General features: G+C 51.8%; 1 protein-coding gene across 17 annotated transcripts in view; it reads left to right on the forward strand.

Moving 5' to 3' along the window:
* BOC (BOC cell adhesion associated, oncogene regulated) overlaps positions 1 to 13,906 on the forward strand; it is a 76,664-nt gene extending 62,758 nt beyond the window's left edge. For 9 of the 17 annotated variants that reach the window (XM_019024195.4, XM_019024196.4, XM_055381625.2 and 6 more), the window contains 12 exons: positions 823 to 1,130; positions 4,543 to 4,705; positions 5,122 to 5,232; positions 5,698 to 5,904; positions 6,273 to 6,454; positions 7,007 to 7,112; positions 7,481 to 7,603; positions 9,855 to 10,076; positions 10,780 to 11,012; positions 11,227 to 11,303; positions 11,817 to 12,010; positions 13,123 to 13,906. In XM_019024195.4, the coding sequence (XP_018879740.4) occupies positions 823 to 1,130; positions 4,543 to 4,705; positions 5,122 to 5,232; positions 5,698 to 5,904; positions 6,273 to 6,454; positions 7,007 to 7,112; positions 7,481 to 7,603; positions 9,855 to 10,076; positions 10,780 to 11,012; positions 11,227 to 11,303; positions 11,817 to 12,010; positions 13,123 to 13,310 (2,114 nt within the window). In that variant the 3' untranslated portion in view covers positions 13,311 to 13,906. Of the gene's footprint in view, positions 1 to 822; positions 1,131 to 4,542; positions 4,706 to 5,121; positions 5,233 to 5,697; positions 5,905 to 6,272; positions 6,455 to 7,006; positions 7,113 to 7,480; positions 7,792 to 9,854; positions 10,077 to 10,779; positions 11,013 to 11,226; positions 11,304 to 11,816; positions 12,011 to 13,122 lie in introns of those variants that run through there. The other 8 variants (XM_019024198.4, XM_055381628.2, XM_063704032.1 and 5 more) reach the window with 3 other exon arrangements.
* Positions 13,907 to 14,197: the final 291 nt, after the last annotated feature.

Here is a 14,197-nt window from a genome sequence, read left to right on the forward strand (position 1 = left end):
GTGGAACCCAGTTTGACACCCACCACTCTAGTGCTTTGGTAAAGAAAAGCCAGTCTGTCCTTCTCAGCAAGCTTCATTCCAGTTGGGGCCTATGCCAGCTGAGCAGTGACCATGCTCAACCTAGGGAGAGGTAATGGGGATGCAGAGCAACACGGCAAAGACCCTGCCCTCGAGAACTCCCCTATGGAGACGAAACTTACCAGGGAAACAACTTGAGAAAAATACAGCAATGAATATAATACGATGCTAAGTCAGCATTATCGGGTGCCCATGTCCTGTGGTGGGGAAGGTCAGGTAGAGGAGAGACAGGTGCTGGCAGATTCTGTGGAAACCTCCTGAAGGAAGCACTACCCCTCCTGGCCTCACAGACTCTCAGAGGACATTCCCAGTTGCGTTCATATCTCATATTCAGTAGGAAAAGGCCCACATGGTGCCGTGGTGTTAAAATTCCACCATGAAGGGACATGTCCCCACCTCCAGCCTAGACCGAGAAGGAAGGCGCAGGGTTCCTGGGCCTCGGGAGAAAATTGAGTTAGTTCACTGGAGATGCACCTCACGTGGATTCAGGAGTTTGCTTGCCATGCCCAAGCCACCCCTGAGCCCTGGCCAGGCAGGCCAGCCTGCCTTTTCCTTCTGGCAGGACAGGGACACCAGCGCTGTCTTCCACGGAGCCTGGCTGGGCAACACAGAGTGGGTGGCGGTACGGCTGATGGTGGGCCCAGGTTGCTTCTCTGTCTTCTTTCTGTTTTCTCCCCAGGAACAACAGCTCAGCAGGTAAACCAGGAGACTAACCTTTCCTTCTGCTTCCTGTTGGTCCTCCAGGCATAACCCCGAGGCTATGGCAGGATGCTGAGCTGGCTACTGGCACACCTCCTGTATCACCCTCCAAACTTGGCAACCCTGAGCAGATGCTGAGGGGGCAACCAGCGCTCCCCAGACCCCCAACGTCAGTGCGGCCTGCTTCCCCGCAGTGTCCAGGAGAGAAGGGGCAGGGGGCTCCCGCCGAGGCTCCCATCATCCTCAGCTCACCCCGCACCTCCAAGACAGACTCATATGAACTGGTGTGGCGGCCTCGGCATGAGGGCAGTGGCCAGGCGCCAATCCTCTACTATGTGGTGAAACACCGCAAGGTATGGCCCTGGTGTGGGGCTGCTGCCTCCCCTGCACAGCCTTCCCAGCAAGGCTGAGCAGAGTCACTGCCTCTTGGCCATCTCCCCTTGAGCTCCTGAAGCCTGAGCTGGTAATCCCCACCACCAAACAGGCCCTTCTGTCTCCTCCAGTGTCCATCCCTGCCACCTCCCAGGAAGCTGGTTGTAAGATAGGTGTGTGGGACCCTGGAAGGCCCAGGAAAAAGCCTTGTGCGTGCATCCAGTACTAAGCTCTATGCACTCAATTCCCAGAAGCTCACACTGGCTTCTAGTCCCTGAGGAGACCGTGAACAGTCTCCCTGGTAACCATCACCCTCCTTCTTGCTTTCCTCTGTCGTTAGTTGTTGATGTTACATTTTGTTTTTTTATGAAAGTAAGCCGTGCTGGGTACATACCTGCAGGAACCCTGGCATGGTAAGCCAGCTGTAATGCCAGGAAAACAAATATTTGTGAACAAGTGTTTTCTCTGTAGGCTGTAAAATACCCCCTCAGTTCTCAGAATCTGTCATGGCTTGGGTTTGACAAGCAGGCATTTGAGCTCAAAGCACATCATGTTGTTCAGACCTCAGCTATTTCTCCTTGACAGAAGGAAGTCTGTCCAGGTGAATGTTTCAGGAGCTGTCAGGGAGGGAGTCTCGGGCACTGACAGGATGCGGGGGCAGAGCCCAGCCAGGCCTATGCTCCTGGACACTGTGTCCTGTGAGGCAGGGCAGGGTCCCCAGGCCGCCACTCTCGCTCAAGGCTGTGCTCTTACCTGCTGTTACCCCACAGGGATGAGGACATGAAATTCCCTGTAAGAAAATGTCCTTGAAAATGTTTTGTTCACTCCAAGTATATGCCATTTTCTTTCTAAGGCCATTTGATAGTAGAAAACTACTATTCTTAAATGGTTTTTTAAAAATTGTATTTGATAAAAGCATATACATGCTGATTTTGCTTGTAAAAATGCTATGTGCACTTGATGGAAAGCATATGAATGTGGAATTAAAAGTCTTTCTCCACTCCTCCCCACCTCCACAAACAAGCAAGAAAACAGAACCAACCCTGCACAGTGGAGAGCGCTAGCTGTGCGGAAGCTGTTTCCCTGCCTTGGAGCCCTGGCCCCTGACTCCTTCTGTTCTGTTTTTTTCCCCTTACATGCTCTCCTAGAAGTCCTTGGGTCAGGACAAGTCCACAGAGACCCTGGGGTTGTCAGAAAGACACCTAAGGCAGAGCACCCCCTATGCCCCCTCTGCTGCCTCCCCAGAGGCAGGGGGATGGGGCGAGCAGTTTCTCATTAGCCCTCCACCTGCTGGCCTCTTCATAGGCAGCCAGCAAAGCGGGTGAATGAGTTTTTAACAAAAAGCAGCATTGTTCACATGTTGTAGGGCAGGGCTGGTCCTAATCCTATTTCCCCATGTAACTGGACACCTCCATCTCAGAGTTGTAGACAAAGATCAGGGCAGGCCAAACGCCCAAGGTTCCCAGGAGACAAAACCCAGCATGAGAGCAAGAATAATATTTTTCAGGCCAATAGGTGGCCGTGAAGCAGCCTCGCAGAAGAGGCAGATTGGCAAAGGCCATGCCGTGGTGATCCGGAAATGCCAGGCTCAGGCCGCATTCACCCCCTCAGTGTGTGTGACAGTGACTAATTACCCTTCTATTTCTTATTTTCATTTCTGGGCCCAGTGGAAGTGTGAGGCCAGTGCTGGGAGGGCAGGGGTACATGGGGCGCAGGGGAAGTGAGAGTCCGGACAGGCCCCTGCTGCGTCTGGCTTCTCTCAGGCTCCAGCCTGGGGTCTCCTTAGCCTGGGGTTGCCAAGGCAGAAATTCTGGCTTGAAAGCAGTTCCTCTCTTACGGAACTAACAAGTCTTAAAGATCACCCGAGAAAGAATTTGAAATCAAAAGTCAGCATTCGGGCTGTGTTTTTTCATCCCCCTTCTCTTGCTGGGGATTGGGAATCATTCAGCTAATTTTCACTGTTTCACATGCATGAAGCAAGTTTCATTTCCTGGTGCATCTGCAGACCCTGGGCTACTGTGTTTGGGTTTCCAGCACCACTGGGGAGTCTCAGTTTGTAAAAACGTCTCCCCTTGGAACAAATCCTGGAAGCCTGACAATGAGCCCAGACCATTCCTGTGCCTTGAATGGTAGGTTTTGTTCGACTTTGGAATATTCTGCTCAGAGAGAAGAGCTTTTCCTTACAGCTGTTTTCTTCCTTCAGCAAACCACAACTTGAGGCTCCAGCAGGTTCTCTGGGGTGTAGAGTTGGCAGTAAAGTCTGTTGTCCTGAAAGGTGGCGCGGCAAAGATGAGCAGCCTCTCAGCATCACCTGTTGGGGAGCCTGGAGCTCCCTTACTTTTTCCTTTAAAGAGCTAGGAATTTGAAGCTATTAAAGATTAATCCATCACAGTCACAATTCATCCACAGTTTTTAAGTTCTGAGCAAGGACTGAAGGCAGGAGCAGAAACAAAGAGGATTGAAATGATAGAAACTGCACTGGGCTGAGGATGTGGAGAGGGTTCTAGAGAGGCCAGGCATTTGCTGGGAATCTACTGTGCACCAAGCTCACTGTGGGGCACTTTATACAACTTCTCTCATTTAATCTTCAGAATAACCTGAGAGAGTTTATTTGCCTCATTGGTGAAATGCAGAGCTGAAGGGTCAGAGAGTTAGGGGACTTGCTCTGAGTTACACAACTGGGATTTGAACCCAGGACTTTGGATCCCAGACTCTTCTTCCCAGGATAGGGTGCAATGATGGGCATGCTCTTTGGAGTCAAGTCACCGTTTTGGTGCTCACTAGCCGTGTGGCCTTGAGCAAATTGCTTATTTCTCTAAACCTTAGTCTCCCTATTTGTGAAGTGGAAACAATATTAACACCAATCTCTTGGGCTATTTTGAGGAAAAGGAAGTAGCACCTATAAACTGCTTAGTTCCATGCATAGCACAGAGCAAGTGCTTAGCGAATGTTGCTATTTTAATGGGTGCTGATACTTTCATTACCTTTCTCATCATTGTGTCTCATTAGAATATAAGCAGAGGGAACTGCATTTGGTTTACATACAGAAGGAGAAAGAAAGCAAAACATGGAGATTCTTTGAAATACAGGGAGAGAAGGTCTTTGGAGGAGTTCTCAGCAATATCAATCAGGCTTTCTGACTTCCCCCACTGAGGTTTCTTTGATGAGATCATTAGACGAGGGATCAGGGAGCCTGACTTGAATGTCCCAGTGAGGTTGGTGTCCCATAGCCAGGGGGGCCAGTCTGAGGCTGTGCCACCCCAACCCCAACCTGGCTCATTGTCCTTCCCCTTCTCCTGCCCTCTTGGGCTCAGCGCTGCTTTCTTTGTAAACCATAGCCCACTCGTAGCCTGAGGCTGAGATGCCGGTCTTTATACCAGCTACCTTCTCCAGCAGGTCACAAACTCCTCTGACGATTGGACCATCTCTGGCATTCCAGCCAACCAGCACCACCTGACCCTCACCAGACTTGACCCCGGGAGCTTGTATGAAGTGGAGATGGCAGCTTACAACTGTGCGGGAGAGGGCCAGACAGCCATGGTCACCTTCCGAACTGGTGAGAGTCAAACATTGCCCCTTGCTTAGGGTTTCCGTGGGTCTAAGCAAGTTCCACTGGCCCAGGTGAGAATTCCTGCTCACCTTGCCCCAGCTGTTCACCTTGAACTTCATCTTTCCTTCCAGCTACTGCCTCCTTGTGGTTTGTGTGCTAGGCTGAGGTCCCAGCTCTCATCAGGAGAGTTGCCAGCCAGCCTGTCTGGCACCCCTTCGTCCCTCTCTCCACACGGGGGCCAGCAATAGTACCACAACAGAACCAGTCTCAGCCGAGGCTGAGCCCACACCCTCAGTGCCCCGGATGCTTATTTGCATCACTTTGTCATGCCGCTTAGCAGAGTCTCAGGCAAAAAGGACTCTGTGGGAGGGAGATCTCATGCCTGCTTCCTCCCTTGCTGACTACAACCCATTTCCACCCAGGACGGCGGCCCAAACCCGAGATCATGGCCAGCAAGGAGCAGCAGATCCAGAGAGACGACCCTGGAGCCAGTCCCCAGAGCAGCAGCCAGCCAGACCACGGCCGCCTCTCCCGTAAGCCGCTAGCAGCAGGGACGGATGCGCAGTCAGGACTGGAACTGCCTCAGAGGCCTGTTCCCGTGGCTGAATGGGGTCTTGCTTCTGTAGATCCAGGGTTTTTATGACATCTCCCAGTTAACCACAATGAGGAAATGTAGTTTGGAGCTTTTTAAATAAAAGGCTGGCATTGATGCTGGGATTGCTCACTGGGTGCATCCAGAGAGCAGCAGAGGCCAGAGCTGTGGTCCTTGGGCCTCCACACTCTGGCTTTGCAGAAGGATAGCATAAGGGGTCTTAGCTCAAAGCCCAGGCAGCCGTGGGGAGGTCTGATGTGAACACCAGTGGGTGGAGGGCTGTGGGGAGGAGCGGGCCCGTCAGGAGCAGGCCAGGCCCAGTGGGCATACAGCGTCATCTCACCCTGCTTCCTTCCTCACGTCATCTCACCCTGCTTCCTTCCTCACTGGGTACGGTCTTTCCCAGCCCCAGAAGCTCCCGACAGGCCCACCATCTCCACGGCCTCCGAGACCTCAGTGTACGTGACCTGGATTCCCCGTGGGAATGGTGGGTTCCCAATCCAGTCCTTCCGTGTGGAGTACAAGAAGCTAAAGAAAGTAGGAGACTGGATTCTGGCCACCAGCGCCATCCCCCCATCGCGGCTGTCCGTGGAGATCACAGGCCTAGAGAAAGGTAGGGGCCTGGCCACGCCGTGGCCTTGGCCTGATCCCCCAGCTGCCCCTTTCCGCCTGGAGGAGGATGACGAGCCTGGGATCCCCTTCTCTCAGCCCAGGCCCCCACCCACCAGCATGCCTCCGTGTTGCTGTCTGTGGTGTTTACCACAGTCCTAAAGCCTTCTGCCTCCCTCCAGAAGAGCATCCAGAGCCATCTCCCCCGCAGCTCGGCTCTGACAGTGGCGGGTGTTCTTGTGAGGCCTTTGAGAACTTGCTTTGGGGAAGAGCTGCCCAGAAGACCCCTCCAGGTCCTGGGCCTTGAAAGGCCATGGGAGAATCAGCAGGTATTTCCCAGCTCCTGAGTTCAGTGAGTGTCCCTCTCACCAGGCACCTCCTACAAGTTTCGAGTCCGGGCTCTGAACATGCTGGGGGAGAGCGAGCCCAGCGCCCCCTCTCGGCCCTACGTGGTGTCGGGCTACAGCGGTCGTGTGTACGAGAGGCCCGTGGCAGGTCCTTATATCACCTTCACGGATGCGGTCAATGAGACCACCATCATGCTCAAGTGGATGGTAAGCGGGCCTGGCCGTGGACTGCAGTGGAAGACGGCCTCCCCTAAATGCCCTCCCCTGTGAGCCTGGGGATTAGACTCCCCCGAACAGGGCACCTGAAAGCTTCATCAGTGGAATTTGGGAGGCTCTTAGTGGCTGGAGCTGCTCTAGTGGTCTCCTGTTGATTCTGGTGCCTTGACCTGGTAGACCTCACCCTCCTTCCTGCCCTTCCCCTGACACCACAGGGGATCCCAACACAACTGTTCAGGGCCCCTTCTCAGCCACAGGGACCCCTCACATGTCCAGGGAGATCAGAAGCAATTGAAGTCTTTGGAGAAATGGCAATTTGTTTCTTCTCTTCAAAAGCTTAGGGACCTCTAGGCTAAATAAAATAATGAGTAATCTTCACAACATTTTTCAGAGAACCTCAGGGATATCATTAGAAATCTTTGCCAGGGGTCCCAAGTGAAATTCAAACTCTGGACTGGGGTAGAACCTTCATACACCAGTGGTTTTGCTTTGATGATGTTTTCTCTGCCCATCGTCAACTTGTTTCTTCTCCATTCCCTATAGTACATCCCAGCAAGTAACAACAACACCCCAATCCATGGCTTTTATATCTATTATCGACCCACAGACAGTGACAATGATAGTGACTACAAGAAGGATATGGTGGAAGGTGAGACACAGTTCTGTGTTTATAGCTTCTGTGTGATATAGTTTCCTCCGCTGGCATGGGGGACAAGGTATTGGTGAAATCTGGTGAAGCATAAACCTGAGTCCTGGTGTGACACGAAGCTCTAAGCTCCGTGTCATTGACTCATTCATAGTACCCTTGAAGCTGTCAACTTCATGAACCCACATGATGACGGGACAACCTGGGTGGACACCTAGAACATTTCCTCCAGCGTTCCTCCACACGCCGCCCCAGTGCCAGTCAGTGGCATCCTCCCCCACACACTGCCCCAGCTGAGTCTGACTATGAGATTGGGATCAAGAGAACCATATACACATTGCCATGCACCATTCTCTGACTCTCTTTCCCAGGGGACAAGTACTGGCACTCCATCAGCCACCTGCAGCCAGAGACCTCCTACGACATTAAGATGCAGTGCTTCAATGAAGGAGGGGAGAGCGAGTTCAGCAACGTGATGATCTGTGAGACCAAAGGTGAAGCTCTTTGGGTTCTCTCTCCTGTCTTGGTGTTTCCAGCGAGGGAAGGCAGAGTCACCATTCCCTGTGCCTGTGCGGTGCTGGGCCTCTTTCCCAGGAAGACTCTTTGTTTTCCAAATACCCTCAGACTTGGTCATGTTTCACTCTCTACTCGTTTGTCTGTGCCTAATACTAAATAGGCCATGATGACACCTTCAAGGAACTTGATAATTAACTTATCCATGAAATCAGGGGATAGACCTCATTCTTAAGTTGGGAACTTCCTATAAATACTTTATTCCTGCAATGATATTTGGTGCTTACATGGGTTGGTTTATTTAACTGAACTACAATCCTATGAGATGGGAAAGGAAGTGGGCATGAGGAAGCTGTATACTGCAGCCAAGGCCATGCAGCTGGTTGGGGTAGAGCATGCTTTGGGCCAGGATTGTCTTAACTACAAGACCAGCCCCTTTCTATTGCACTTAAAACATGTTAAACATAGTCACATAATAACTTGTTAATAATTTGCACATTGGTCAGATGGGGAGATAGCATTATCTCCATTTTGCAGATACTGAAAGTGAGATAAAGCAGTTGTATTGCAAAGAACATAATCAGGAGAAGATCACAAAGGAATAGGAATAGAGACAGAACAACACATTTTTCTCTCATCAAGGCAATAGCATTCTCTCTCCTGCTTCACTGGCTTTCAGTTGTTCAGCAGATCCTCCCTGAGTGCCTCTGTGTCTCTCCCTGCCCTCTTCCATCATGCACACCAGAGGGAGGGCAGATACATGCACAGCCCAGAATCCTGGATCACCTGGTGCAGGGAGTGCCCAGAGGGAGGAAGAGACTTCATAAAGCCTTCACACTGGTCTTCTGGAAGGACCGAGTCTTAGGCCAGGATGAGGAGGGAGTGGCCTGGGGACAAGGCTGGATATAGCTCCAGATGGATGGGGTGTCAGGCACCGGGAAGGAGGTTATGGGAGTGAATGCCTAGGAAAGAGGCCACTGAGGATGGTGTGAGATGAGCCGGTGCAGCCGGGGAGAGCTGGAGCCACTGGAGGCTGTGAGGTGGAGGAGGGCCGTCAGTGGATTTGTCTGCTGAGATGGGTCACTGGTGACTGTGCAGGGAATGGGCTGAAGGTTGAGAACTGGGGCTCTAAAGTAAAGGTAAAGAGAAGGGATGGGTTTGAGTCTCTTTTCTAAGGAGGTGTGGGCGGGACCAGGGTCTGCTTGCATGCTAGGGCTGGGAGAGAGTGAAAGAAGTTAAAAATAAACTTCAAGGTTTCCAGCTGGAAGTACTGCACAGGTGATGTTGCCACTTATTGAAATGGCAAGGGCAAGAAGACAGATTTCATGAGAAAGGAACAAGGTAAAACCAGTTGGAGGCTTACTGAGTCTTTGACTCTTTGGAGACATTGAAATGAAGTGTCTTGATAAGGAGCAGAGCTCCTGCCCCGTGCAGGGGGTCCGGGTGGGGAGATTGGTTTGGGGCTCTTTAGGATATAGATAGAAGTCACGGGACTAGGTGAGAATATACAGAGAGTACAGACGGGAGGAACCAGGAAGGCCTCCCAGTGTCTGTGGAGGCAGATGGCACAGAGAGGAAAGGAGAGGCGTACAGAGCAGCAGAGAGGTGGGGGACATCAGGGGACAGAGTCCAAAAGCCGGGGGAGAAGATGGCCACTAGGGCCAGCAGGGTCAGATACACCTCCTAACAGCAAAGCTGAAGTGAGGAGCTGATGGCCTTGACTCCACCTCTGAATTGGCATCTCACATGTACTGTGTGTCCTCGTGAGTCCGGGAACACCTGTCCCCCTGCTGTGATCCATGCTAATACCTAGTGCTTCATGTCTTAGTCCACCAGCAGGTAGCACGCTCTTGGGTGTGGGTAAATTCTTCCATTCCCAAGTCTTTTTCTGGCTCCTGCATTTTAAATATTTTCTTCCAAAAGTTCACCAGTTCTTCCCAAAAGCACTACCCCGCTTCTGCCGGAAGGACCCAGTCCAACTCTAGTGCATGGCTCACAGACATCTCGCTCTGCTTTGAAATATAAGGCTCAGGTCTCCGCCACAACACCAGATTTCACATTAGATTCCAATTTCATGCTGATTGTGGATCAAATAAGAGATTTTGAGGCCCAATCTAGTGAGTTTGACCCCATCTCCCAAACCCATGGAATGGGGGTATTTTTTTTTTCTATTTGTTGTGAAGGAAATATCAAATAAACAAAAGCTGAAGTGAGTTTTGTCCACAATTACAGCTCGGAAGTCTTCTGGCCAGCCTGGTCGACTGCCACCTCCAACTCTGGCCCCACCACAGCCACCCCCTCCTGAAACCATAGAGCGGCCGGTGGGCACTGGGGCCATGGTGGCTCGCTCCAGCGACCTGCCCTATCTGATTGTCGGGGTCGTCCTGGGCTCCATCGTTCTCATCATCGTCACCTTCATCCCCTTCTGCTTGTGGAGGGCCTGGTCTAAGCAAAGTGAGTGAGTGATGCTTTCAGTGGGAGGATCCTGGGCGGGAAATGGGGGCTCCACTAAGAAGGCCTCTGCCTAGGTCTGTGTCCGTGGAAAGCTCAAGCCCAAGTCCCCCAAAGGTCTCGGAGGTCAGAGAACACCCAACAACTGGGCCCCTCCCCCAGCTCACAGACCTCGGCTTGGGGAGGAGGAAGGAGGGAAAGTTGGGCTGTCTTCTCTGCACTTTTGGAGCTCGGGACCTATGTTGTGCCATCTTCTGAAGTGTCCGAAGCTGCTCCTCTGACCTCACATTCCTACTTACAGTCCGTCCTGCCTCTTCCCTGGGTGTGGAGCTGCCTTCAGCTTTCCCCTCTATCCTGGAATCTGACTTTTAGTCACTAATTTCTGCTTCAGATGGCAAAACATCTGGTCAGCTTACCTCCTCTAAATATTGTTCCTTCTTTTCACTCACCGCCTCCTGCCCCCAAGCCCTGGACCCTGTATCTCCCCATCCTTCTCCCTGCAGAAGAGTCTAGGTGTCAGGTAGAAATGGGCGACACAAAGGAGACTCTAGGAGAAAATGTTCTCCATCGCTTGGGCACTGTCAACTCCCCGCCTACGTCCTTCAACCCTCTGTGGCCAGGAGCCTCCTGAGATCCTTGTGGGGCTTTTCCAACCCATCCCAGGCTACCTTGGCCTAAGCACACCTTTATTTTTCTGTCCTTTCAGAACATACAACAGACCTGGGTTTTCCTCGAAGTGCCCTTCCACCCTCCTGCCCGTATACTATGGTGCCACTGGGAGGACTCCCAGGCCACCAGGCCAGTGGACAGCCCTACCTCAGTGGCATCAGTGGACGGGCCTGTGCTAATGGGATCCACATGAATAGGGGCTGCCCCGCGGCTGCAGTGGGCTACCCGGGCATGAAGCCACAGCAGCACTGCCCAGGCGAGCTTCAGCAGGTAGCGCATTCTTGGGTGTGGGCGGCAGGTATGGGACACCCAGGAGGGAGTGGCTGGGCTGCCTTGGGGGGCCTCCTCCCTCCTAGGGTCTCAGGCTGGGCTGCTGGGCCAGGCTTTCTTTAGTCAGGAGCAGATGCTCCTGTTGTTGAGTGAACACTGGAAAGTTACCTGGACTCCCCGGCGTGGCCGTCTCATTACTCTTCCTTTTGAGCAGCAGAGTGACACCAGCAGCCTGCTGAGGCAGACCCATCTTGGCAATGGATATGACCCCCAAAGTCACCAGATCACGAGGTAACCAGGCCTCTCCCCTTTCACTCCCAAGCCCCACAGCCTCACTTTCCCTTTAGCTCCTCAAATCCAAGGCCTGTCACTGAGAGCCAAGCAGTAGTGCTGTACTCAGGGGTCCCCGTGACTGACAATCATGCTCCTCTGAGCCGTTGCCCTAATAGGCAGTTGTTGCATTTGCAATTGCGATGCCCTTTCTGCCTGAGGGCATGGGTTGGCATCTCGGAATCCTCCGTCACTAGACAGATCAGAAGCACCCACCACAACTGACTTTGCCCATGGGCCCCTGGACACCTGACTTCACATCCTCCCACATGGAATAAAATGGAAATGGACTAGAATGATCAGTGGGAATGATGGTGTGGTACCTCTTGATGTTCAAAGGGGAGAGCAGTCCTTGCCCCATCTGAGCTCTCACCAGCTCTAATGCCCTCAGACAGGGAGACAGCCAGCAGGGGGATGGGGCGACAGGCCCACCCTGCCCCGCCCCACCTCCCCATCTGGGCTTGTGCACTGCAGGGGTCCCAAGTCTAGCCCGGACGAGGGCTCTTTCTTATACACACTGCCCGACGACTCCACTCACCAGCTGCTGCAGCCCCATCACGACTGCTGCCAACGCCAGGAGCAGCCTGCTGCTGTGGGCCAGTCAGGGGTGAGGAGAGCCCCCAACAGTCCTGTCCTGGAAGCAGTGTGGGACCCTCCATTTCACTCAGGTTGGTTCCAGGAGCAGGGCAGGGAAATTAAACAGGCTGGGGGTGACATGAGGTAGGCATCCACAAGCCAGTAGTAACAGTCTTCAAAGATGGGGCTTGGTAAGGAGCCAGCCACAGCATTTATGTGGGAGGGATGGGGCATCAAGGGTGGCTGGCCACTTTCCTTCACTGCTGAAGGCCCAGTAGGTCTGTGGGATGTCCAGGTGGGTTCTACTGCAACATGATAAGCTGCGGTCCTCAGCCTCTGAGAAAAAGGCTATTTCTCCATTTCAGAGAAAAAAGCCCTTTTTGGTCTCTGCATTTCAAGGCCATTCACAAATTCCATTTGCTGCTCATCACACTAAGAGGCATTCTCTAATCACTCTGAAATGCCTTGCTTTGTTGAGGCTTGTCTCTTAATTAAGGAATAAGGTTGCCTCAATCATTAAGGAGCCAAATTCTTACAAACATCATCATCATAACTCTTTGTACTTCCACGGAACTTTTTCTCCAAGGAGTTTGGGGCCATTCACGCTAAGCCCATCCCATTGTCTTCCTCCATGCTAGTCTCCTTAGAAATCAGTGGATACTTGGTGAGGGCACCAAGTATCCACTAACGTTTCTTAGCTTCTCTGTGTGTGTGCCCATTCATAGGCAGATCCTGGACTCTGTCTCTAGGAGATTAAATTTAAAAGATGCTGGGTCCTAAAGCTCGACCCAGCATCATTTAAACTGGACCGTGTCAATCTGGGGGGACTGGATTGTGAGTGGGATGATTGTAACCAGAAGCCATAGCAAAGGGTGGACTAGCCGCCTAAACATAGAAAGAGCAGGGCTTCCTTCTGCGTTTCACGGGCTTCACTGACTTCGTCATCTGCTCCTGTGGTGTGGGCTCAGTGCGGGAGTCTCTACGGTCCCAGCATCAGTGGGAAATGGGTGGCAAGTGGCCCTCCCTGTTTTGATGAGAGACCTTGGAGGGAACAGAAGTGCCCTTGTCTCGGTTGTAGGTTTCTGTCCCCTTTCCAGAGCCAGTGTAACCACCTCCACCACAGATAGAGATTGGCCCAGTGTCACTGGGTGTTGGCTCCTCGGTCAATCTGGAATTTAATGGTTCCTACTCTTTCTCCCCTCAGGGCCCCCATGCTGCTTGGGCCTTGTGCCAGTTGAAGAGGTGGACAGTCCTGACTCCTGCCAAGTGAGTGGAGGAGACTGGTGTCCCCAGCACCCCGTAGAGGCCTACGTAGGACAGGAACCTGGAATGCAGCTCTCCCCGGGGCCACCGGCGCGTGTGTCTTTTGAAACACCACCTCTCACAATTTAGGCAGAAGCCGGTATCCCAGAAAGACTATATATTGTTTTTTTTTAAAAAAAAAAAAGAAGAAAAAAGAGACAGAGAAAATTGGTATTTATTTTTCTATTATAGCCATATTTATATATTTATGCACTTGTAAATAAATGTATATGTTTTATAATTCTGGAGAGACATAAGGAATCCTACCCGTTGAGGTTGGAGAGGGAAAATAAGCTGCCACCTAACAGGAGTCACCCAGGAAAGCACCTCACAGGCTGGCGCGGGACAGACTCCTAACCTGGGGCCTCTGCAGCGGCAGGCGAGGCTGCAGGAGGCCCACAGATAAGCTGGCAAGAGGAAGGATCGCAGGCACATGCTTCATCCCGAGCATGAGGGAAAAGCAAGGGTCACGGTATCACAGCCTGGAGACACCCACACAGATGGCTGGATCCAGTGCTATGGGAAACATTTTCCTTAGATGCCCATGAGAACAGACCAAGATGTGTACAGCACTATGAGCATTAAAAAACCTTCCAGAATCAATAATCCGTGGCAACATATCTCTGTAAAAACAAACACTGTAACTTTTAAATAAATGTTTAGTCTTCTTCCCTGTAACCTTCAAACTGAGTCGTGTGAGTCAGCATTTTCTTTACATGTTAGAATTCAGTCTCTGAGTATTTGAAGAAAATACCCACTTACAATATTTTCAGGTCCATCAGAAATGAGATCTGGAAAAGGTAGCAAATGTTTCTCTTTTTTGTTTTTTAAAACAGTGAATGTCAATTGTGCTTGGATTCATGCAGAACACATTACTGTTTAGTCCACAAGGGAACCGTTGTACAACAGACCAGGAAAAACAGATTCATAGTTCTCTTACCAACTGGACTTGAGATGAAGTTTAGGTCATATTGAAG

The sequence above is a fragment of the Gorilla gorilla genome, chromosome 2 (assembly GCF_029281585.2).
Source record: "Gorilla gorilla gorilla isolate KB3781 chromosome 2, NHGRI_mGorGor1-v2.1_pri, whole genome shotgun sequence".
NCBI classification, from domain to species: Eukaryota; Metazoa; Chordata; class Mammalia; order Primates; family Hominidae; genus Gorilla; species Gorilla gorilla.